The sequence below is a fragment of the Acinonyx jubatus genome, chromosome C1, assembly GCF_027475565.1.
Source record: "Acinonyx jubatus isolate Ajub_Pintada_27869175 chromosome C1, VMU_Ajub_asm_v1.0, whole genome shotgun sequence".
In the NCBI taxonomy this organism is placed as follows: domain Eukaryota; kingdom Metazoa; phylum Chordata; class Mammalia; order Carnivora; family Felidae; genus Acinonyx; species Acinonyx jubatus.
The window spans coordinates 189,000,711-189,027,792 of record NC_069381.1 but is presented as its reverse complement, the minus strand read 5'-3'; the positions used below and the strand labels follow the sequence as shown (position 1 = coordinate 189,027,792).

Sequence of the window (27,082 nt, the reverse complement as noted above, 5' to 3'; positions counted from 1 at the left end):
TTAATTTGAAAGAAATACAAATAAGCATAATTAGCCAACATTTCAAAATCTAATGCTTCCCCTTACACTTTTTGTTTATCAAAATGTTTCAAATTTGTTATATAAGTCATGTGAGAAAAAGTCTGCTGTACTTTTAATAGAAAAAACCACACTGTAATTTTTGTAAGAACATGCTTTGAAAAGGAAGCTAATACAATACACTCCATCAGCGTTCATAGGACACTGGAATTCGTTTATATCACTAATGGAAAAGGCTGATACGCCCATAAGACTCAAATCACAGGAGGAGTTTGGTTGGTTGTTTTTGTTTGTAAGAGGAAGTTGCCCAAATTTAAACTGCTTTAGATACACTGAGATACTATGTGATTTTGGGCACACAATTTAACTGAGTGAAGCGGCCCTGACCGTGATTCAATGCTACACTCACATTCACTGCTCTCTTTCTTCTCCTTTTCAACCACTGCAATTCAGATAAAAAGGGCCACTGGTCACTGCTTTCCATACCTGTGTAAAAGAAAAAAGAATACCAAAATTTATACTTGACTACAGTTCAATGGGAGTATGTTTTTAAAATATTATGTAAAGCTACCAAAAACTAAAGCAGGAAGAAATAAAAACTTTGAACACACCCACTACCAGCAATGAAATTGAATCACAAATCAAAAAATTCCTCAAAAATAAAAGTCCAGGAGCAGATGGCTTCACAGATGAATTCTACCATTTAAAGAAGAGTTAATACCTACTCTTCTTAAACTATTTCAAGAAATAGAAAAGGACGGTAAACTTCCAAATTCATTCTATGAGGCCAGTATCACCCTGATACCAAAACTAGATAAAGACACAGCAAAAAAAGAGAACTACAGGCCAATATCCCTGATGAACTGAAATATTAGCAGACTGAATCTGACAATAGATTTTAAAAAATCATACACCACATTCAAGTGAGATTTCTTTCTGGGATGCCAGTGCTGTTGAATATTCACAAAACAATCAACATGACACATTACATCAATAAGAGAAAGAGTAAAAACCATATGATCATTTCAACAGGTGCAGAAAAAGCATTTGACAAACTACAACATCTATTCATGATAAAAATCCTTTGCAAAGTAGGTCTAGAAGGAACATACCTCAACATAATAAAGGCCATAAATGAAAAACCCACAGCCAACATGATAATCAATGATGGAAAACAGAGCTTTTCCCCTAAGGTCAGGAACAAGACAAGGACCTCCACTTTCACCACTTTCATTTAACATAGTACTGGAAGTCCTAGCCACAGCAAGTAGACAACATAAAGAAATAAAAGGCATCCATATTGGTAAGGAAGTAGTAAAACTGTCACTATTTGCAGATGAAATGATACTATATACAGAAAACCCTAACAGCTCCACCAAAAACCTGATAAATGAATTCAGCAAAGTCGTATGCAATCCATGTAGAGGAATCTGTTGCATTTCTATACACTAATAATGAAGTAGAAGAAAGTGAAATTAAGAAAACAATACTTTTTACAATTGCCTCAAAAACAATAAAACATCTAGGAATAAACTTAACCAAAGTGGTGAAAGACCTGTACTCTGAAAACTATAAAACACTGATGAAAGAAATCCAAGATGATACAAAGACATTCCATGCTCATGGGTTGGAAGAACAAACATTGTTAAAATGTCTACACTACCCAAAGTAATCTACAGATTTAATGCAATTCCTATCAAAATACCAGAGGATTTTTCACAGCACTAGAAACAACCAATCTAAAATTTATATGGAATCACAAAAGACACCAAATAGCCAAAGCAATACTGAAAAACAAAACTCAAGGTACCACAATTCTAAACTTCAAGTTATATTACAAAGTGGTAGTAATTAAAACAGTATGGTACCGGCACAAAAACAGACACATAGATCAATGGAATAGAACCGAACACCCAGAAATAAACCCACAATTATATGGTCAATTGATCTTCAACAAAGGAGGAATGAATATACAATGGAAAAAAGACAGTCTCTTCAACAATAGCTACATGTTGGAAGAATGAAACTGGACCATTTTCTTTTGCCACATAAAAAATAAACTCAAATGGATCAGAAACCTGAAACAATAAAAATCCTTGAAGAGAGCACAGACAGTAATGTCTCTGACATCAGCCATAGCAACATTTTACTAGCTATGTCTCCTGAGACATGGGAAACAAAAGCAAAAATAAACTATTGGGATTACATCAAAATTAAATGTTTCTGCACAGCAAAAGAAAAAATCAACAAAACTAAAAGGCAACTTACTGAATGGGAAAAGATATTTTCAAATAACATCCAATAAAGGGTCAGTATCCAAAATACGTAAAGAACTGATACAACACCCAAAAAACAATAATCCAATTAAAAATGGGCAGAAGATATGAACAGACATTTCTCCAAAGAAGACATACAGATGGCCAACAGACACACGAAAATATGCTCAATATCACTCATCATCAGGGAAATGCAAACCAAAACTACAATGAGATACCACCTTACACTTGTCAGAATGGCTAAAAATCAACAACACAAGAAACAAGTGTTGACGAGCATATGGAGAAAAAGGAACCCTCCTGCACTACTGGTGGGAATGCAAACTGGTGCAGTAATTGTGGAAAACAATATGAAGTTTCCTCAAAAAGTTAAAAACAGAACTACCCTACAATCAATCCAGCAATAGCACTATGGATATTTATCCCAAAACTACAAAACCATTAATTAAAAAGGATACATGCACTCCTATATTTACTGCAACATTATTTACAATAGCCAAACTATGAAAACTGCCCAAGTGTCCATCAATAGATGAATGGATGAAGAAGACGTGGTATATATATATACAATAGAATATTCCTCAGCCACAAAAAAAAGAATGAAATCTTGCCATTTGCAACAACATGGATGGAGCTAGAAAGTATAATGCTAAGCAAAATAAGTCAGTCAAAGACAATTACCATATGATTTCATGCATAAGTGGAATTTAATAAACAAATAAGCAAAGGAAAAAAAAAGAGAGAAAGAGACAAACCAAGAAACTCTTAACTACAGAGAACAAACTGATGGTTACCAGAGGGGAGGTGGCTGGGGGGAAATGGGTGAAATAGGTTATGGAGATTAAACAGCACACTTATCATGATAAAAAAATAAAATAAAATAAAATAAAATTACTACGTGAAGGAACAGCAACATTGATAACACACGTCATCTCAAAATCAAAATAAACTAAGGTGAAAAAAGTATGCCAATCATTAAACATTTCACATCCTCATGGTCACAAATCTAATTCCATTTATAATTCACAAATTAATTAATTTACAATGCAAATATCATTTTCTTCCAAACATCACCCAAAATGTAATGAGCTGTTCAAGACTCATTAGAATATGCATGTTTGACCTACAACCACCTGACCCTCAATATCTGAAAATTTGGGAGAATTTCACTGTGCTTAATTCATTTTAGAATTAAAAATAATGTATGGCATAAGATTTTGCATAAACTATCAAAGACTTTTGGCATTAATATACAGAAATAATATCAAATACCCCAATAATCCAAAAGAAGGTTTTGTCAACATCAGCGTGCTTAAGATGCCTCAGGACCAGAGCATAAGAGATAATACAAATTGGCTAAACAGCAGTAAACTGCCAAGGAAATTTAAGGATGCACCTGATTGCAGATCACCATTAAATTTAGCCACACTCTCTGGTTCCTAACAGAGCTTTACTCCCGGGCTTCATATTTCGGTATTTCCATCAGCAATGACTCTCCAAGCCTCAGTACACGCCAGCCACAGGCAATGCCACTGCCCACCCACATTGCTCGCCACTGACCAATTCCACCTCCCACTAAGCCTGCGTGTACTGAGCTCCACCAAGTCACGGCTCCTATTACACAATATAAAATGGCTATCTTAATTAGAACTTACTGAGATTCTTCATTTGCTTAGAATATTGTCCTGCCAAGGTTTTCTGGATTATATGTGGTCGACCTGTGCTTTTCTGAAACAAAAACAATGGTAGACAATTAAAAAGCAAGATGTGATCAAGCTTCTTTGGAACAGTGTTAGAATTTTCTACCATATCTTTCTGAAAATGGGAACATTTGTATGCTAATATTTTAGCTATCAACAATGAGAAGTATGTCTTATTGAAACTCTAATTTTAAATAAAATAGAGCACCATCCAATTGCGCCAGTGTAGATAAAAGCATAGTTTTATTAGCTACTTTTCAACTTCAGCTTTCTTCAAAGCAATGAATAGGAAACTCACAAAAAAAGAAACACAAATGCTCAACGAATATATACATACATATATATAATGAATGCTTTAATACTCCTTCAAAATGCAAATTAAAAAAAAGACATACCAATTTTTGCCGTCAAGTTGGCAAAGGTTTTTAAATTATGATAACCATAGTTAATTATGGTGGCAAGTTAAAAAGCACTCTCATACTCTGCTGATAGGAGTAAATTGGGAGCACAGTTCAAAGAGAAATTTAGCAATGTCTATCAACGACCTTGAAAATATTCATATCCTTTGCCCTAGTAACTATGCTTTTAGAAGCATCTTATTTCCATTACTATTATTACTATTAGATTCCATTACTGAGTGCCTGGTATGTGCCAGATACTGTTGGGGTACACAGTACCTGATTTAATCCTCACAAGAGATCTATATAACGCATATTTTACCTTTGTTTTACAAATAAAAATATTGCAGCCCAGAGAGATACATCATTCAGCTAAAATAATATTACAGAATAATGATCCCATTTACTTTAAACATATATGAGAACATATCATTGAAAAACTGGAAGAATGTATACTGAAAGGTGAAGAGAAATTCTCTCTTGGGGATGGGATAATGGATAATTACCATGTAGTTAAGTATTGGCTTCTCTTGCTTTCCAGATTTCCTACAATGTATTAGTTTTAATCAGGAAGTTATAAAAAGAGTGTTCTTAATAGATTACATAAAAGACTCACAATAATTAAGAGTTTTGCTGCTCATTACTTGAGAGATAATATGAATTCTCATTAGAAATATCCCATCCAAAGTACTTGATTTATTGTAAAGCATACTAAAACCAATAATAATAAACTAAACATCAAAAAATCTAAATTCCAGTTTGGTAAATTCTTAATTCTGGTAACAAGTGAAATGATATGTAGAGCAATGAAACTCACAATTGGATTAGCAGCGCAATTTTAAAAACTGACTGATTTAAACGTTTCAAGCACTGTTGTTTTCCCTCTCCCCATGTGAAGACGAGGGCAGATTGTTAATTGAACAGAAGGTAGGCAGTAAGGAGGAAGGCAAAAGAGAAAAGGCATTAAGCATGTAACAATCAGCCCCTGAAGAATATGATTATGGGTATAACAACATAAAACCAATACTTGAAATACTATGACAATAACAATTTGTTTATAAACCTTTTCAACAGTTTATTAAACATAGTCACGTACATTTATGAATTCATCAAACCTGAAAAATTGACCTATTAGGGATGCACAGAAAAATTATCTTATTTTATATTTTTAAAAACTCTGAGGCTTAGGGAGTTGTTATTTTGGGTTTTTTGTTTTGTTCTTTGGGGGTCTGTTTAGGGTAACAGGACCATTCATCAATGCAAGAAATCAAAGCCAATTTTTGGCTGACCGAGTCAAATAATCTTGCCATATACAAGTTATTTCCCTACCACTACAGTAGGGGAAAAACATTTACTTAGTCAAAATGTCTTTATCGGGGGGTGGGGGGGGGAGAGTATCTTTGTTATCCAGTAGTTTTTAAATTTACCAGTTGAAAAGCAATAAGGTTTAAGAAAACAGGTTTAAACATTTAAAATTTAATGGCATTTCTGTCTCAAATGTGAAATTTACAAGGTATTTATATATACATCGCCACGACAAAGAATATACGTGTTTGTTCAATTGTGATTATCAACAGTCTAAATGACCAGTACCTGTCTCAAAACTTATTTTATCTACATGTGAAATCTCTAAAGAGAAAAAAAAACTGTTTTCCCCTTCCCATCAAATGATTGCAATATTCTGACTCAATCACTCTCAGAATATTATCTTCCCATTAGCAGCTCTCTTCACTGCTATGACTCCCCTTATAGCCGCCTGTCAGCGTCTTCATCTCCTACCATTCTCCCCTTTGTCCACCCCTCTCCAACCAGCGGGGTTCCTCAACGTTTCCACAACACGCTAGAAACAATCCTGCCTCGGGGCCTGGGCATTTGCTGTTCTCCTGGAATGTTCTTCCAGCTCCCTAATTTTTTTGAAAGTCCTCCTTCAAAACTACCATCTCATTCCGCTCTTCTCTGGATGGTTAATATGAAGGTTTACTTCTACCTTCATATTTTGGCCTCATTTTTTTTTCTCCTTAGCAGGTACCACTGTCCAACATACAATATGTAATTACTTACTCATCCTGTTTATCGCTGTCTGCCCCCTGTAGACTAGAAGCTCTATGAGCCTCAGGCTCTATGTCTCTCTTGTTCACCACTTTATCCCCAGCACGTAAAATAGTGCCCAGCCTGTAGTTGGCTTTCACTACAATACCTAACAAATATAGACCAAATTTCAGATCTATTTACATTCTATTAGTGAGCAACACTCTTAAGAGTATATGATTTCTTGTTTTCCTAATTTTATTAAGATAAAATTGACATATAATGTTGTATACGTTTAAGGTGTACAATGTAATGATCTGCTATATGTATATATTGCAAAATAATCTTCACAATGAGTGTGGTTAACATGTCACAACTACAATTTTTTTCCTTGTAATGAGGACTCTTAATACCTAATGTCTTAGCAGCTTTCAAATATACAAATGTACTCTGGTCACCAAGTTGTACATTATCTCTCAGAATTCATTTATCTTCTAACTGGAAGTTTGTACCTTTTGACCACTTTCACCTATTTCCCCCACTGGCTTCTGGTAACCACTAACCTGTTCTCTATTTCTGAGTTCGGTATTTTTAGATTCCATATATAAGCAAGATCTGTCTTTCTCTGTCTGACTTATTTCACTTAGCATAATGCCCTCATGGTTTCCTATCTAGGTTGCTGGCCTGTGCATAACTGCAGGCATCATTTTTTTTCCCTACCTCTAAAGAAAACTAAATACTATCTAATATAATCATAGTTCAACTACACATTTCCCCACTGAAGATTCTTAGGCTCATAAAAGTTAGGTATATGGGTATACAATTATCTAAAGAAGCGGTGGTAGTAAAAGCTAGTTTAAAGGAAAAGAAGATGGTCACTACAAAACAAAATGTCCTCTCTGCTCTATAGACTGGAAAGAACTGCCTTCACTTCCAAAAGCCTAGATTTGTCACCTCTTATCATCCCTTACTGGTGTGTGACCTGTTTGATGAGAAAAAACGACTTTTGTGTTTCTGAGCTGCTGCCTAAGCATTTTACAGCCTGATAACCCTGCTCACACCCAGAGTCTGGACAGTTAGATAAGAACTTGAGTTCAGGATTCCCACTCTCAGTTCCTGCTTTGGTTTTCCCAGGGCACCTTTTAAAATAACCACTTGGATACAGGAGTGCTGATGCATAGGGGCACTTGTACCCCAATGTTTATAGCAGCACTCCCAACAATAGCCAAATGATGGAAAGAGCCGAAATGTCCATCAACTGATGAATGGATAAAGAAATTGTGGTTGATATACACAATGGAGTACTACGTGGCAATGAGAAAGAATGAAATCCGGCCCTTTGTAGCAACGTGGATGGAACTGGAGAGTGTGATGCTAGGTGAAACCAGCCATATAGAGAGAGACAGATACCATATGTTTTCACTCTTATGTGGATCCTGAGAAAGTTAACAGAAACCCATGGGGGAGGGGAAGGAAGAAAAAAAAAAAAAAAGAGGTTAGAGTGGGAGAGAGCCAAAGCATAAGAGACTCTTAAAAACAGAACAAACTGAGGGTTGATGGGGGGTGGGAGGGAAGGGAGGGTGGGGGATGGGTATTGAGGAGGGCGCCTTTTGGGATGAGCACTGGGTGTTGTATGGAACCAATTTGACAATAAATTTCAAAAAAAATAAAAAATAAAAAAAATAAAATAACCACTTGGAATTAATCCTGCTAAAAGTTAGGGACCTCTACTCCAACCACCTCGTAAGTAATAGGCGCTTGCTATCCTGCTCTCTATCCCTGGCCCACTCGTGGCCTGGGATGGAAGACTGCCCTGCCTCTGGCTTACTGCCCCACCAGTATTCCCAGGATCTGTATGTAATAAATCCCATGACTGTACTTCCCCTGTGTGAGTGTACTGGAACAGCATCGTCAATCCAAACAACCATGGATTTCACTTTCCTGAAGTGGGAGCTCGGATGCTAAGGGAGCCACCTGCTGAGCCTAAGTAGGTGGCTTGTGTTCCCCCATTCAGCAGGTCATAATCTGCATATTCTAAATTCAACACACCAGCACCAGCTTCTCAACATACCTGGGATGTGCAATTTAAACTTCAAAACTCACAGTGTCATTCTACGTTTGAAAAAATGCGTTGCATATAAATGCACACTGACATCCGCTTAATATTCTTTATGGCTCAAAGGCAAAGATGATAAACGAATAAAACACCATGGGGCGCCTGGGTGGCTCAGTCAGTTAAGCGTCCGACTTCGGCTCAGGTCATGATCTCGCAGTCTGTGAGTTCGAGCCCCGCGTCGGGCTCTGTGCTGACAGCTCAGAGCCTGGAGCCTGTTTCAGATTCCGTGTCTCCCTCTTTCTCTCTCCTCCCCCGCTCATGCTCTGTCTCTCTCTTCTCAAAAGTAAATAAATGTTAAAAAAAATTTTTTTTTAAAAAGAATAAAACACCATAAGGAAACTAAGGTCACAGACTTACTTCATCATGAATCAGCTCCAGTGGTTCTATCATATATACAAAGGTATTATCTTCAAACATACCACTACAAGACAAGAAACCACACAAGGAGAAAATTAATAAATATGGCAAACAGCAAGAAACAGCAAATGAGCTTCATATTGCATCTTTAAAAATGAAGAGTATATCTGGACAAATGTTTTTATACTGCCCCAAATCTAATTCATGTATCTGTATGGAATCCCACTGTGGTCTCAGCACTATACTAGACAGCAGATAGGCTACAGGAAGTATTAAAGTGTATCCCACAAGCATACATATTATAAATGTTATAATTGATTTTTGAAACAAAATGGACAGATCAGACGATTAATCTGGAACAAGACTATTCATACAGTTCCAGTAATGTCAAGTTATAATTCCAGACAATGTACAACTAGTACAAATTTCTTGTTACACAAATCTAACATCATCTATAAGAAAATAGGTAATTTGTGCATTAGAATAATCTAAAACCATCTGATTCTGGGGTGCCTGGGTGGCTAGATCAGTTGAGCCTCCAACTCTTGATTTCAGCTCAGGTCATGATCTCACAGTTCATGGGATCGGGCCCCGCATGGGGCTCCGTGCTGACAGCGTGGAGCCTGCTTGGAAACCTCTCTCTCCCTCTCTGTTTGCCTCTCTCCCTCTCATTTTAACAAACTTTAAAAAAATAAAACCATCTGATTCTGAAGACGAAAACAAAAGTATACTTATGGCTGCAAATCGTGAATTTCCATTAAGCAGTATGACTCTGTTGCATTTAATTTTGAGAGGTATACCTCTCATCTTGCTATATCTTGCTATATCTTGCTATAGCAAGATAAGATTTTCAAGATCCTTTTCCACCCCATGGCCACAACTAGATCCTTACATCAAGTGTTACTATTTGCATCCAATAGGTGTTTAAAGAGGTTTTTCTAGAGACTGCCTTGAAGTCGATGTACGAACTTCTCTCTTTGGCCCCCCATCCTCACCTGACCAATACCACCTGACTGCTTGTCCTCTGTCACACACTTCTGGGAAACCTTCCTGGATCTTCCTGGTCACCCCGTAAGTCCCTGATGCTCCCCTTCACAGTTCCAATTACCAGAATGGCAATTAAATATTAATCTGTGTAATCACTTGTTTAATCTCTGAATCTCCTGCAAACTTTAAATGTTAACAGAACATGGGACCAGCCCAGAAGATTGACTACAACAAACATCTGTGAAAGAAAAGATGGAAACGGTGAATGGATGAAAGCAAATTCACTCTCCCATTGAGAATCCCACATACTGAAGTCCGTTGCAGGTTGAGAGAGCTGCTCTGGAGTCCTTGACACCTCGGATGCTTCCGTGATAGTAACAGTGCTCCCCACCCTACAAAGCAGAAGGGTTAATTGATTAACAAAGCTTTCTTTGTCATCATTCACTCTTATAGAAGCTTCTGTGAACCAAAAGAATGGCAAAGATGGTCCTAGAAGCTGCTCTTGGTTGATATGAAATCTGAAAAGGCACTAAGCAATTTTTCAGCTTTTCTATAATGATGTTGTGTTATTAAATTTAATGGAGAAAAAAAACCATAACAGGAATAAAAAAACCAAAGCAACTGGTACAACTTATGCACTTTTTGTAAACATGTAAGGGAGTAGATACGTACCTGATGTTGTTATGGAATAAGGTCTTCTACCTACCTGAGGAGAGACCCCAAAGGTGTTGCTAATAATTGTGTTTGATGGAAAGCTACGTAAAACCTTATTATTTGCCTTCCTACCTTTTAAATTCGTTTAAAATTTTTTCGGAAGTATTATATGAACTTAACTTTCAAATTCAAGTAGTAACTACAAGGCCTATTTAAAAAAATAGAGCAGTTACTTTCTCCCTCTCTCCCCACCTCCATGGCAACCATCTTTAACTCTCTTATCGATTTCTCCTTCTGTTTACCTGTGTATTTCTCAATGGAATATTTATACTGCTACATCCTGGTTTATTTCACTTTAGAAATTATCTTCCTAATGTAGAATCTCGAAAACCTCTCTTGCTCCCAATACATGCCAATCCACATCACCAGTTTTTGGTTAAATTGGTATTTAGTGTTTTCATTATGACTCTGCACATACTGTTCACAGCTGTGTCACTATGATTACATTTTCGTTCTTGCTCCACTTTTAATTTTTTGAGATGTTTTGATTCGTTTATTTGCTGGCTTATTTTCCCATGTATTGAGCACTTACATCTTTCTCACTGTCTCAAATATTATCTACAACTCCTCTCCTATGGTCAGACATATCGGGTAATTTATCACATGCATTTTACTCCTACAGACAACCCTCTTGTCTCCCCTCAACCTCCGGCCAGACCTGATGCAGAGCCACCAACCAGGAGTTCTGTGTAGGGTCATCCTGGGAAGTCTTCTGCCTCCCTTCTATATAGAATCCTAGACCCCATGTCTTCTCCATCCATGATTTCACCTTCCCTTTTTTTGAAGGTACACATCTTCTGGTACTTTCTTGAAAAAGTGATCATGGAAGATAGATTTGGTGAGAACTTGCACATATAAAATTTTCTTTTTCTATCTTCACCCCAGATCAATCATTTGGATGGGTAGAGAATCCTAGATTGGAAATTACTTTCTCTTGGCATTTCAACAGCATTGTGCACAACTTCTAATGTTGCTGCTGAGAAATGGATGTTATTCTCATGTTAGATATTTTTTTTATAAAATAGAATTTCCCCTTTCAAGAGAAATGGAGGGAATTTTACTTATCCCCATTTTTATGAAATCTCATGACATGCTTTGGAGCAGGTCTTTGCTTTTTCACTGTGCTGAGCATTCTGTCAAACCTTTTAATCAAGAAAATGCAGAGGTGCCTGAGTGCCTCAGTCAGTTAAGCATCTGACTCTTCGTTTCTGCTCAGGTAATGATCTCGAGCCCCATGTCAGGCTCTGTACTAGCAGTGGGAACCGTGGTTGGGATATTCTCTCTCCCACCCCCCCCCTCCCTCTCTCTCTCTCTCTCAAAATAAATAATGAACATTTAAAATTGTTTTAAAAAAGAAAATGCATGAACTTCAGTTCTAGGAAACCTTTATTATTTCTCTGATAATTCCCTCCTTTCCATTTTTCTCTATAAATGGAGCTCTTCTATTAGAGTAGAGAAGTGATGTCTGCCTGGCTATATGGCTGTAAGTGCCCTCCACACACACTTTCAATCAACCCTTCTGTTTTCATGTGTCTTCAATTCCTGGCTCTTCCATTGGCTTGCTTCTTCTTGGTTTTCCCCTAATGGAAATTAGCAGAACAGACGAAGCGCAAACCCCACAGTTAGCCCTCATCCACCTGCTTTCTATCTCCCAAAATTTTATGGATACCTCTTGTCTGCAGTATTTTCTTCTCCTGTCTTTGTCCTTGTGGGTTTATATCCTTTTTTATTCTTGAACTATTATTTGAGTAGGTTAATGGGATGGAATAGGGATAAATATAAGCATTGAATCCACTGTTTAACCAGAAGCTTCTTATTGGTTTTCTTAAATAGAATGTACTGGACACACTTTGACTTTTCTCGATGATTTACAGTTATTTTGATCACTGCTCATTATACTGTACTACCATAGTCTCAGAGGCTCGTCGGTGACTAAGGGTGTCTACCCATACATCAAATGACCACTCCCCAACCAACTCAGTTTCTTTCCTCCTCGAGACTATAAAACACATTTCCAAAGCTGGTTGTCTAAATTTTGTATTTCAACCTGGTTAATATCTTGTAAAAGGTTGCATTTGTATAGGGTTTGGTTCTCAAAAAGGAACCTTTTATATAAATATTGACGTGTATGTAATATGACAAGTTTTATTTGCATAGTCAACACTGGGACTTATAAGGACAAATGGTTTCACACATCTCAGCAATTTGGGAATCCGGGTCGATATTCTGCAATTAAATTCCAAACTCTTCACATGATTCTAAAAACAACCACAGGGACCTGTAAATTCCATCAAACTGGTTATTTAGCACTTTGTATCACACCAAAAGGCTATCTTAAGTCAGGTGATTATTAGAAAAGCATAGCAAACCCTGTCATAGTTACCTGACCTTTCTAAGAAAAGCTCTATTTCCCAGATTTTCCTAAAAATAATCTTTTTTCTCCCAGAAAGTATTTCCAAGTCCTTTCTTAGACTTAAGCTTCATTCACATTGGAAACTGAAGGTTGATGCTCTCTCAGTACAAAGGTCATTGCTAGTTGTTTTAATTAAGATAGGATATTATCTGAAGGAATTGTTTTGGTTCTCCATGTATATGAAGGTGAATCACCATATTTTCTGAACCTTAAATAAGACTTGAGGTAACATGAAATCCCTGATGGTTGTTATCATTAGAAAGCTTGAACATCTAAATGCTATAGTTATATTAAGCACTGTGAGCAATTTGGCGGACTCTAAGTTAGTATTAGTATTTGGTAGTATTCGAGGATTTTCCGAGTTTCTTATTACTAAATATATAAGTTTTTAAGAAAACATTACCATACAAATACTATTTGGCAACTCTCCAGATATATGTAGCCTTTTATAAATACCAGTGCAAAGTAACCTATTGAAGTATTTCATATCCAGTAAGTCCTAACCGAGAAGAGGCATTTCCTCTCGGGTAACAGCGATAATAGTGCAAAGAGGCCACTCCCAGAGAATTTGTGAGCACTGACATTGGATAGTCAGCTCTGGGGGTGCCTTCCACCCAAGGATCGAACCATCTTGAACACTCATTGTCTCACAGTAACTACTATCTCCATGTACAGATAGGGAGACACAAAGTGCTAAAAGACTGCTAAAGACAGCAAGAAACCAAACTGAATGCCACGTTTTCAGGCTCTCGAGTTGGTGTTTCTTTCCCCAGTTGGGAAGGACTCAGTTCTACAGCACTGCCCAGCCACTTCCAGATCAGCACTTGTGAGCACATCACAGATCTGTGACTAGGCCCACAGCAGGCAGGACAGCCCAAATGGGCTCATTCAGCACATGACATAAGTCTATATGAGTCCCCACAGGCATCAGCATATTCGAATTCAAAACTGTCCGTTGGTTATTTAAATTCAACAAATACAGAGCATCTGATACATGGAAATTATTGGCCACTCGAAGGAACTTAAAAATCCTAGTACATATGCTCCCCAACCTACCACTGCCACACAGGTGAACATTCTGCAAGTCAGATAACACTTAAATAATAGCAACTGTGCTCCAGGAGGTTTCCAAGCTCAGAACCCCATTGGAAACCACCAGGCCATTCCTGCAAGTAATGGAACACTGAGTGTGTATCCTTTAAAACACTTCCTAATCAGAGGCGGCTTGGGATAACAGCTCTGTGAGTCCAATGCTAACAACGTGTAGGGGGAAACAAAGATTTGGTTCCCCGGTATCATCGATCAAATGACAGAAACAGTTTGATTCTACTCACTTTAAATACAACCTATTGGAAAATAGAACCTATTGTTTCAATTTGATTTATTCTATAATTGCTCTACCTTTGTGTCTGTTTAACTAGCTCACCTGCACGTCAGTAAAGGTCTGCCAACCAGTTATTATTATCGTCATTGCTTAAAAAGCTCAAATAAACTCCTGTCCTTCTGGGTAAACATTTGAGAAAAAAACTACACAGGTCTTAACTCACGAATGTGTATATTTTGATATTCCAGGTGCTGAATATGATAATGAAATATGACACTCTGTTCAAATGATTATTCTACATGCATATCTTTACATTCAAACTTATCAATCATCAGGGTCTATCAATCTATTTAACACGTCAGATGGCTGATAGCAAAAGAGAAAAAGATATCTTTCCCTGGACATATATACCTGAATTTGAATACTGCAGCATAAGGAAACGAAAAAATTTTTTCAGAAAATCAGGGAACTTGCGACCCCAATACCAATTTAGTTTACCTTCATTAAACCCAATAGGAGAAAAATATTCAAGTATTAAAACAGTTTAGCTGTACCAACGCTATGTAAATTTTTAACAGTTCATACAAAATTATCCTATTCAAACTTAAAATAGCTTTGTGAGGACCCACTGTTGTCTGCTCTCTTGAATTTTTTAAATTTCCCGGCCAGGAGCCATTGCCCACAGAGGCTCATTTTCCTCCAATAGGAATCCCTGCCAAGAATGCTTCATGAAGAAGTGAGCTTGAACTGAGCCATGGTGATGATTTGATTTTAAAAAAAAGCACAAAAACTTCTAGGAGGGTGATGTGATTATAGTGATAAAGAAAAGAACAAAGACAGGGATTTTTATCTGCGTGGTTCACTGATGTACATCCAGTACCTAGAACAGGGACTAGATCACAGTAAGCTAAATCGGTGTGTGTTTAATGAATACGGATGACTTATTTATGAGCCTGAATGACAAGACCAATCTTAAAGGAGCAAAGGATTCATGTTTTTGAGAAGGTGGGTACGTAAGTCCCCATTCCCCACCCGAGGGGTTATGTTTTCTTTAAGATATAACTGACAAGCCAGAAAATTCACCCTTTTGAAGAGTATAATTCAGTGGCCTTTAGTACACTCACAGAGTTATGCTACCATCACCCCTAATTCCAGGATATTTTCAGCACCTCAAAAGGAAATCTCACACCCATTAGCGGTCACTTCCCATCCCTCCTTACCCCAGCCCTCGCAGCCATATCCTACCTTTGGTCTTCATGGATTCGCCTATTCTACACATTTTAAATAAATGGAATCATATAGCATATGGTCCTTCATGGCTGGCTTCTCTGACTTAGCATAATGTTTACAAGATTCATCCGTGCCGTACCTTGTATTCGTACTTCATCACTTGTGGCTGAATAGTATTCCCTTGTGTGGCTATATCACATCTTATTTATTCATCAGTTGATGGCCATTTGGGTTGTTTCCACTTTTTTGAATAATTACGAATAAGGCTGCTGTTAACATCCACGTCCAAGTTTTTGCTTAACCCTATGTTTTCGGTTCACTTGGATATCCACTCGGGAGTTGAACAGCTGGGTCATAGGTAATTCTCTGCTTCATTTTTTGAGGAACTGTCAGGATGTTTTCCAAAGCAGCTCCAACATTGTACATTCCTACCAGAAGTAGATGAGGGTCCTAGCTCTTCATGTCCTCACCAACACTTAACTGTTGCCAGCACCTTGGTTACAGGTATCCTAGAGTGTGTGAAGCGGTACCCACACAAGTTTAAAAATCAAATGAGAGAGTGACCCAGGGCTGAAACAGGACTGAAACAGATCAAAGTGCCACCTTAATTTTTGATATACCAGAGGAGAGGATTAGCTGAGAATCCAGTAGGTCTGCTAATGCTTCACCTGTGAGGTGGCTACACTTACCAACCCAGGGGTAGACAACATGGAACAACAAACCCCCACCACCACCACCACACACACACACACACACACATAAACACACACATAAACACACACACACACACACCCTGGGCTGCCACTGTGCAACTTAGAGTGTGGAAAAGTACAGAAATTGTGCTCTTCCTATAAGGAAATGGACACCATGAAAGACAGGAATAAGAACTACACAGACATACCCAACTCCTTCCCATCGGTTGAACTGCTCTTCCTTCTAGGGTGGGAGTGAGCAAGGGGACAGGAAGAAGCCAGGGTGAGTAAACAGAACCAGGAAAGGGCCTTTTCCCCACCCAATAATGATAAAGAGTAATAACGTAGAGGGAAGCGGGGATAGGAGTCCAGCATCAATCTGTTGAGGCTCACATTACTGGCCAGCTGATAGTTCTTTTCATCAGCAGAATTGAAACCAAAGTATTAGTAAGCGCTCAAAGTTATTGGTTCATGTAACAGGGACTTAATAGAAATATGTTAAAGTTGAAAAGTACTTTTACACTTTCATACTGATACCTAATTCTTTTACAAGAACTAAAACGGTAAAAATTAACTCGTTTTTAGTAGGTTCATCAACAAAGTTGATCAACAAATCAACGAAGTTATTTTGCCATATAGTGTGTGTAAAGCACCGTGTAGGAACTCTAACAAAAGCTCTTGCTCTGTGGAAGGCAGAACCAAAGTTCTTCCATATTCATACTGATGCCTGGCACCTATTCTATCCTGACTACTTAATTTGTTTACCTCTCCAGTTCCTATCTTTGCTTCACAAGGAAAGAAGTCCTTATACCCCACTTTTGTCCAATAAAAATAAAAGCCTAAGACATTGGTCTTTCTTAGCAAAAAGTGGGAACTAGGTAGAGGCTTGGTAGTGGTGAAGCAGGAACTAGACAAGCTTCTCCAAGGGGGGATTCATCATTCTATCTGAAACTAATTTCCAGAATATTTTAAATGTCCACATTTATATTTAAGGTCAAAGCCAAATAAGCTTTGTATTCTTTCCATTTCTTTCCAAGTAATTCTTTCCAATGTGTGTGTGTGTGTGTGTGTGTGTGTGTGTGTGTGTGTACATATACTTTTGTCTAAATAGTTTGAAGCCTTTGGAAGAAAAGTTGCACACTGGGTTGAAACAGGTTTAATGAACCTAATCATCTTTACATGTTAATTTCCTTCACTGGTACTCTGTGAAACAAAGAAAACAAAGATTTTCTTAACATGTAAGGCAATGTGAAGTTTAAAAAGAAAGTTTTAAAAACCGTGTGTAATTGTAGTGGGAGTGTGGTGGATCTAAATAAACTTTCAAAAAGAAAAACTATCAGTATGTACCAAAAGCCTTTAAAGGAAAGTACCAATTCTTTGACACAGAAAATCCCATTCTCAGAATTAATCCTTAAGCAATTATTAAAGATGTGCTCAACATGTATCAGGAGGGCCTTTCCTTATAATTATTTGTATAGTGAAAGTTTGGGAACAATCTAAATGTCTATTACTATGGGATTTCAAAATAAATTATGGCAAATTAATAGGAAAGAATATTATGTATTTTTAGAAATAAAAGTCTAGAGGATTATTTAATATGCTAAAATGTTTATAATGTTATTAGCTTTCTTAAAAATTCTGCTTCAAGGGGCACCTGGGTGGCTCAGTTGGCTAAGCGTCGGACTTCAGTTCAGGTCATGATCTCACAGTTCGCAAGTTTGAGCCCTGCATTGGGCTCTGTGCTGACAGCTTCAGTTCGCAAGTTTGAGCCCTGCATTGGGCTCTGTGCTGACAGCTTAAAGCCTGGAGCCTGCAGATTCTGTGTGTGTGTGTGTGTGTGTGTGTGTGTGTGTGTGTGTGTGTCTGCCCTTTCCCTGCTTGCGCTCCCTCTCTCTCTCTCTTGCTCTCTCTCTCCCAAAAAGAAATAAAAACTTAAAAATTTTTTTTATTTAATTCTGCTTCAAGATAGTGCACCATGTCAACTCAGTTTCTGGGGTATATATGTAAATATAGACACATAAAAAACAGACTGTTATGCTTAATTCATTATATTGGGAGAAAATAAGTTTGGAAATGTGATCTGTTTGGAGAAAATGAGGCATAAATAAGAGAAAAGCAATGAAAACGAAAACAAACTGCAGTAAACACTTCCTTTGCCAGAGTTTAAATGCCTTTTCTTTTAAATTCTAGTTATAACTGATATGAGATTCGATGTGTCTTGTTGATGACAAGGCTTCCTTCTGGGACCTCTAATAACCTCTGGAGGCCAATTAGCTACTCCGATTCTAAAAAAAAAACTGACTGAACTTGTTAGTGAGAAGTTTGACTCAGGTTACTGTGGCCTGGAAAGGTGGCTCCTTTGCTGAGTTCATAAAGTTCTCATGCAATCTTCTCTACTCCAGACTCATGATTCAGCATCCGCAGTGCTCGGGGCCCTGGCACAGCTGACGGAAGCTTCGGTTTGTACAAATGCCAGAAAGCACCGTTCCCGTGCTTGATTTAGCATTTCTGCTTACTTTCCACAGCATTAACTTTTAGGGAGATTCAACAACCCCCAAGATGAAGCCTCAGGCAAGAACTGACAGAATAGTAAGAATAATAACTGAAGTCCTTAATCTGCGACATACAATTCAGAGGTTTAAAACACACATCAAATTACAAATGTGCCCACTTAATCGCACAGTTGTAAATCCTGAGAAATTCCATAACCCCCTGGGCAGTGTTTACAATTAAGGTCACCCACAAATATTTGCTGAGAGGCTGTCACACTGGAAAAACCCAGTTCTTGCTGTACAACCCAGCAAGCCCACACATAAAAGGCCCACTTCTGCGCCAATACTCATTAGCAATATGGCGGGGGGGAGGGGAAGGAATCCAGTGTTTCCCACTATATTTTCTTTCCCTATTTCCTCTCCTGTACCTGTGGTATCCACCCTGCAGACACTGCTTAGGCTCAGTGGCACTCCGTAGACTTCCTACAAATCAGAGTCTCTGAATGTAGCCATTCCAGGGATATTCATCCTGACTGGTGGAGATGACTGTCTTCCTTACATACAAATAACCTCATTTTAATCTAAACCTGCTTGCTCCTTATTGACATTCTGTTAAGAGAACGGTTAAACTCCAACTAAGGAAATCAAGTACCCAATTACCTTTGTATTACAATGCATGGGGGCCTTGAGTAGGTTGATTTGTCTTCTTTCGGCCTCAATTTCTTGCTTTGCACAACAGAAACAATAATATCCATCTCCCAAAACTGTTGTGAAGGTTAAGAGGGAGAGTGTTCCCCGAATCTCCCTTCCCCAACCTGACCTCTGCCCTTCTTGGGCACCAAAGTCACTTGGACTGAAGAGCCATTCTAGTAGTCCATCCAGTCTTATGATTCAGATTCTATGACCATGAGTTGGTTGCCTACTCCTTGAAGGTATTGATATGGAACTGTATAGCTCTCCATACCATCCACTGACAGAAGATAACAGTATGTATAACCAAAACAATAATTATATCTTTATGGGCCTGAATCCGCAGAATCTCCAGTGTTATCTCAAACATTTGTAAGTCTTAACAAATTTATCCTAAACTTTTTTGAAATTTAAAAATAGTACCCTTGTACAAGAGAACAGATAATTTTATTGAGATAGACATCAAAACGATGCAGTGTGCAATGAACGATCCTATGATTGAGTATATTTATGCTACAGGATTCCCATGTTATTAACCATACCTTAGAGTACTGTGGTTTCCCATTTTCATAGTGGATCTCCACATAATCAGAAGACAGCAAACCACTACAAAGGAAAGAAAATAGAGTGATTTCTGCATCTAAGACACTTGGAGGTTTAAAAATAATCAGCTCAACAGACGTCTGCAAGGAGCCTATAAACCACAAAGAGCTGCAGTCCACAGTAAGAACAGGTTCTCATCAAAAGCCTCGATTGTTATCCAGGAACAAATCATTCCTCACTCTGTTTACAAAGACAAAATATAGATAACATAAGAATGAATTCTTTTTATTCACATGATGCATCATTTGACTGATAGGTTCACTGATATGGAACAAACAGAAAAAGCCAGTAACAGGAGGAGACAGACCCTATAAAAATCCCACAATTATGCTCTAAATAACTGGAATCTCAAAACATAATCACTGAGGAAAAGTATAGAGTAAAAATATTTTAGGCTTTTCAGGCCACATAGTCTCCGTCACAACTACTCAACTCTTCTGAGTTAGCACAAAACCAGACACAGGCAATGTAAACAAATGAGCATAGCTATATTCCAACAAGACTTCATTTATGCACACTGAAATATGAATTTCACACAATTTTCATGTGTCATGAAATTGTTTCTTCCTTAATTTTTTCAACCATTTAAAAATGCAAAAAAAAAAACATTCTTAGCTTGAGGACTGTACAAAAACAGGTATGCTAGATGTGGCCTACGGGCCATAGTTTGCCAACCCCTAGAATAAAATGACAGTTAACAACATAGACTTTGAATCGGGCAAAGCAGGATTTAAAGCCTAGCTCGGCCCCATATTGGTGGTGTGACCACGGGCAAGTTACCCACCTCAGCCTTTCCATGAGTCAAATGGAGGTGACAGAGAGTACGAATCTCATGGGATGTTGGAGAGTTAATGAAAGCACATGCATGGCTTAGCCCAGAGCTCAGCACCAAGTACGTGCCCAGCGATGAGCTCTGAGGCCATCACTGCTTTTATTTCAATTCAGCTTCTTCAAACACATTTCTCCCTACACATGTGGGGAATGCAAAATACGAGCCTCGCAAAGAGCACGGCACTATTAGGGCATCCGGGTTCCTCTCTGGGCTCTGCGACTACAAATGCTGATGACAAATGATGACTCACATGTGCTGACCACTCACTATGTTCGGGCACTGCACAAGGGCTATAAAGAGTTCAATTCATTTCATCCGAATGGTAAGTGGAGGACAAAAGTAGGCTCTACCGTGTATGAGCCAGATGTGTGCCCTAATTGGAGGCCTCTGCTTGCTTTTCTGCAAAAGGATGGGCTGGAGTAGATGATTCCTCAGGTCCCTTCCTATGCTGACATTCTATTTTCTATGATTCTGCCTACGTGTAGGTTTTCTTGGTAGGAAGTCTTGACACTACCTCTTTAACAGAAGTATGGAAGAACTCAGTGGTTTTGCATCATTTTGAGAACTGTGCCTGATGCAGTTCTAACATGCCCCAGTGAGGAAGGCTGGAGGCAGCCTGGAGCCAGTCAACAGAGGGGGAGGCCCACATGTGCATCCAGGATAGTCCCCACGTAAGCCAAAGGCCAACCTTTACAACACAGAAATAAGGCAGATGCTGGTACGCTTTTCTACTGAAATTATTAATCAAATGTATATCTACTGATGTTTCTACATTTGAAACTAAATTATGGGTACATCTACTCATTCCCTTTTAAAAATCTTGGGGTACCTGGGTGATTCAGTTGGTTGAGCATCTGACTTTGGCTCAGGTCACGATCTCACAGTTCGTGAGTTCAAGCCCCACGTCGGGCTCTCTGCTGTCAGTGCAGAGCTGTCTTTGGAGCCTCTGCCTCCCTCTCTCTCCCCCTCTCCCACTCGAGCTCATTCTCTCTCTCAAAAATAAACTTTTTTTTTTATTAAATCTAAGTAGGAGTCAATGTAAGGACATCTTAACTCTATGTACTTAAAAATACCTGGCAGGGTGTAGAAACTTCTTTCATATCTAGTTAATTAAGTCAGCTACCAGCACTGTGAACATACATAAACAAGGCTATTGATGGTAACATTTCTCTGAGGAGGCAGAGGGGCTTCACTAACTACCCTCTAATTATCTCTCTCTACAGTTAATGCATTATTTTCAAGATTCTCAACCACACAATCACTGAAGCATGTCTAAGAGTTGAAAACAAAGTTATTTGCTTGTGATGACAAAGGTATTCTAACCATTGATTGCCAAATCTGATAAAGGTCACTTTTTTTTTTTTATGCTTACTTTTGAAAGAGACAGAGAGACAAAGCATGAGCAGGGGAGGGGTAGAGAGAGAGGGAGACACAGAATCCGAAGCAGGTTCCAGGCTCTGAGCTGTCAGCACAGAGCCCAACATGGGGTTCGAACTCACGAACCATGAGATCATGACCTGAGCCGAAGTCGGTTGCTTAACCGACTTAGCCTCTCACGTGCCCCTGATAAAGGTCACTTTAATTATCCTATTTACCCCTTTTAAAGGGCTTTTCCCTCACTGTGGACATCTAACATCTCCTGCATTTGAGAGTCTCAAAAAATAAAAAAAAGAGACTTCTAGAGGGGCCTGTGACAGACACTGAGCTGAACGTAACACCATACGCTCCTGTCACCGCACCATTTTACTCTCCACCTCCTATAAAAAGCACCACCTTCCCATTTGCTCCATCCTTTCTTCCTGTCTGATCACGGCACTCTCCCTTAACACTGTTTCTGTCACTCAACGCGTCATCTTTAGCACGTGGCATAATCCCTAATGGTAGGCCCTTAACCAACACCTGCTGAGTAATCAAACATCTGCCAACATCTACTATGTGCCAGGCCCACACTACGGGCTGGGAGGCTGAGATGAAGAATGCAACTCTCTGAAATTGCCACTAAACAAAATCAGCACAAATGTATGAGATTAGTCGTCTCACCCTAAATATTATCTGTAATCTCCCTAAAAGTGAATTAACCAAATGTAACCTGATCATAAGCCTTTTTTAAAATTATTTTTAATGTTTATTTATTTATTTGAGAGAGAGAGACAGAGAGCGCGAGCAAGCAGGGGAGGGGTAGAGAGAGAGGGAGACAGAATCCCAAGCAGGGTCCATGCTATCAGCACAGAGCCTGATGTGGGGCTCGAACCTATGAATCACAAGATCGTGAGCTGAGCCGACACCAAGAGCCGGACGCTTAACCAAATGAGCCACCCAGACGTCCCTGATTGTAACAGTTTTAAAGTAATTTTGAAGTAAGATCTTTCAGCTGGACAAGTAACACTGGAAAGAAGAAATGAATAATTAAGCATGCAGCAGTGTGTCCCCAGCCCCACCCAGCAGAGAAAGAGCAGGTAATCTCAAGCTCTGGACGCCTAAGGATGAGTTGTCCTGCAGTCCCTGCTTGCAGATGCCCTTCAAGGCATTTCCCCCACCTCTGCTAGCCTGGTTGCCCCAGTAGAATGTCCTGTGGAATCAGAATGTTCTCACCTGCCAATGCTAATCTACATGGCAATTGTGGTCCCAAGCATAAATGGTCATTTTGCTTTGTCAGTCAGCCAGTGGGGTGCTTAATTGCTTGCAGAAACCGATAAAAGGGAGTTTTGGAACACCCTAAATTCTGAAATAAACATCCTTTTCTAATCATTTAAGTTACAGAAAAACTATATACGATGGCTACTACAATGCTTTTCATGACAGTTATCTGGTGAAAGACGGATGATCCTTGGAAGTCAAGGGATAAACGCAGGACGAAGTTCAAAGAGCAGAACTGGAATACGGAAATTCTCTTTAACCCCCTCACTCTGCACCTTTGTGGTCAATCTGTATGACAGAGGTAGCAAAAACAACATGAACTCTAGAGACAGACAGAATGTGATTTTACTCAAATATGAAGGACAAGGGTGAGCACCTTGAAGATCCTGAACTCTAAGAGCAGGAGAATGGTAAGACTATTAAAACAGGGCACGGTGAGCTACGAATCAGACTAGTGAAGGGAGCTGTGGTAGAAATAATGCCATGTAGCCACCATATCCCATTTCATTTTCCCCTTCCTGGCACAGGAAGACTATATTTCAAAGTTTCTCCAGCAGTGAGGCTGAGGCCAAGAGACTGAATTATGGCTCATAAGAGAGAACAGGAAGTGAGGTCTACGCCTCTGGTGTGGCCATTATATTCCATGCAGGATTATCCAAAGTCTCTCTTCCATGGCGGCTCTGGAAGCCACATGCCCCAGATGGCATAGCTGTAAGATGGGTGCAGCCTAGGTTCCTACATCCTGACCTGGAGAAACGCTTCCTAGGAAAGCCACTCAACTTGTATTAGACCATAATGTGTGGGTAAGAGACAAAATTTTATAGTGTTAAATCCCAGATTTCATCTTTATTACAGAAACATGGCCTCAACTATCCTAATTCCAAAATTTGTCACAAAGAAATATTTAGAAATTTAACGTTTAAAGAATTTCAGAATCATCAGCAAATCGACAAAGAAGGCTTCTGTAAGATCTAAGCATTGGAAATTCAAACAAAGAGAGAAATATGCCTTGGGGAGAGTCCTCAGGTTTGAGATTTACATGTCTAATGAAAGTAGGCACACGAATAATCAAGTGATCAAAACTCCCAAAGGTTTATATCTTCCAGTACAGGGAGGCTCATTATGGAGAAGCCAAGGATCCAGTAACTGGAAAAGTTAGCTACCAGGAATCCCTAGAGCCTAAAAATCTTACTAACCAAGACTGGTAGATAACTCCTAGGTTGTTTTTGGAAAATAACTTGAATCCCTTACTTTAAAGAAAGAATCCTATGCTTTCTTTTGGGTGACTCTGTCAGGAAAGGCTAAGTAGGCTAATCAAGCAAATTGCATTGTTCAGAATGAGACAATGTAAAGGTCAGTGCCTTGGGCTATAAGGAAAAATGCCAGGAAAGACAAACACTGGACCACAAGGAAACCATCTGGTCAACATGAATAAGAATAATTTACTTCCTTATTAAAAAAAAAGTCAAATTATCAGTCTCTAGAAGCCCAGTTCTGAAGTCTACATTCACTGAAATTACTGTGTTGAGCCCTCAGAGTGTATACCTCTGATTAAAATATTGTGTGGGTTGCTAGGAGCAGAATACATTCTTCTGAAGGGACCTAGAGGCCAATAGGGCATTCCTTCACCATCAGAGCTAGGGAAAAGTCAGGAAGAAAAGAGCAAGCACCAAAGCTTAACAACTGGAAGGTCATATAATTTATCATCCAAAACAGGCCATCTTGGAAGGTCAGGCTAGTCTAGGAGATGAAAAATACCTTAAAGCTGAGATGCTATTTAACCAAGAAGTCTGTGAGTATGTCTCTTTCTCAGTTGCTTTTGACCTCTGTGACTATGTTTCATATGGCCACTGTTTGAGGACAACCTTGGGCAGTCCCCTTAGGCTCTCTCTCTGAGTGTATAACATCAGGAGGTAGGTACTTGGAGAGGAGTCAGCAGTCCAAGATGCAGAAGCCAGAGAGCAATGAATCCAGATTCACTGCAGTAGACCAGACACGTCAGGCCTTGGCTAGCCATGCTCCTTGTCACACGATGTCTTTGTTCTTAAGTGAACGGTAGCATAAATATTTTAATTTAGTTCTTAGTGGTGAAACTCATAAGTTACTTGCATAGGGATTCAAAACTGGGACTGGAACAGAAGTCAACGTTTATGTGAGCAAAAGAATAAAAAATTAAATTGTGTCTAGGAAAAAAGACTGCCACTAATGTCCACTTTCATAATGTAAATTCACTCGCCTGATGACCTTCTGTTTGACAGTGCTTAGCTTCTCAATACTGGAAGCCCTGATCATCTCAAATGGCCCTTGACAGAGTCACTGGCAAAGTCTCCTGCCACCCTCTCCACCAGGCCCCACATTCATTCATTCAATAACAAACGCTGGTCACTATGGAGATTCGCAACCTCATGGGGCTTCAAGCATATAACAGCAACGTACAATGAAGCACCATGCCTGTCCCCTGTTTACACTAGAAGCTTCTCTTTTTTCCTTTTATACACGTACATCTTTTTAATTCATCAAATAATTACTGTTTGTATAGTAATTTGTACCTTGTATAAGGTACTATAACTTGTGATGAAGAGAGACATAGAATTTAACCTCAGTACATTCCTACAGGCATAAGCCTATGACCTTATAATTATCTTTCTGTCCTTCTATCGCTTTCCTTTTTTGAAAATAATAGGCCTAAAAGTCAAATGATCTTTCAGCCACCACTTTTCTCAGGTTTTAGGAAAAAGTTACTCATCCCACCTACAATAATTTTTATACCAAAAGTGTTTCGGCTAGAAAATATATAATCCCTTGAGTGTAAACAATACAATAAGACTTTGAAGCTGTGCTGAAGGATTGTAGGCATGAAGAGGCTGGAATTTAAGAGTGTAGAAATGCTATGTTAAGTGGGGAAAAGTAATTACAGATTGAATAGAAGCTTTGTGTTAAGTCAAACAAAGACGGCCTGCTAGGCGAGGGCTGGGAATGTGGGCATATTTCATAGGAACAGAGCTGCAGGTGGAGAAAACTCAGCATAAGCAGGATGGAGGGAGTGTAAACCTCTTTGAGGGTCACAACAGGAATTTAATGAGTTATTAAGTAGCATGAGAGGTTGCAGCTGAAATTTCAATGTGGAGGCACTCTTGCAACTCATAGGTGATGGCCCCATGCACCATAATACATATAAGAACACCCTAGTCTAATATAACAGGAGACACAAGCAGCGCTGCAAGTTAATAGATAGGGAAGTAGACAAAGGAGGAGCTAGGGGAAAAAGGAGGAAGGAACTCGAGGGGATGTGAAAGCTGGTGACCACCACCCAAGCTGGCTTGATCAGCCAAGGAGAGTAGCCAATTAAGAGTTCCCTTCTGCAAAGGTGGCATCAACAGACATCTTTAATTAAGTAAAAATGAAAGATGTTTAATTTTTCTTCCTCGGCTTTGAAGTCAGACCATATGAAGTGGCTAACACATTCCTAGCTGTGGCTGCCAATACCTCTGCAAGTGCACACCAGTAATTCTGAGATTCCTCCGTAGCAGAACTCTGGGTATTCTCATCTATGTGATTTGACCCCCATGTATCAT

At 38.9% G+C, this 27,082-nt stretch overlaps 1 protein-coding gene across 7 annotated transcripts in view; it reads right to left on the bottom strand.

The window, feature by feature from the left end:
* The window catches only part of ADAM23 (ADAM metallopeptidase domain 23), a 200,369-nt gene that overhangs the window by 88,749 nt on the left and 84,538 nt on the right, over nucleotides 1-27,082 (bottom strand). For all 7 annotated transcript variants that reach the window (XM_053215688.1, XM_053215687.1, XM_027052633.2 and 4 more), the window contains exons 4-8: nucleotides 19,978-20,041; nucleotides 10,190-10,272; nucleotides 8,894-8,957; nucleotides 3,950-4,022; nucleotides 428-504 (exon numbers count right to left, since the gene is read on the bottom strand). In XM_053215688.1, the coding sequence (XP_053071663.1) occupies nucleotides 428-504; nucleotides 3,950-4,022; nucleotides 8,894-8,957; nucleotides 10,190-10,272; nucleotides 19,978-20,041 (361 nt within the window). The remainder of the gene's footprint in view (nucleotides 1-427; nucleotides 505-3,949; nucleotides 4,023-8,893; nucleotides 8,958-10,189; nucleotides 10,273-19,977; nucleotides 20,042-27,082) is intronic.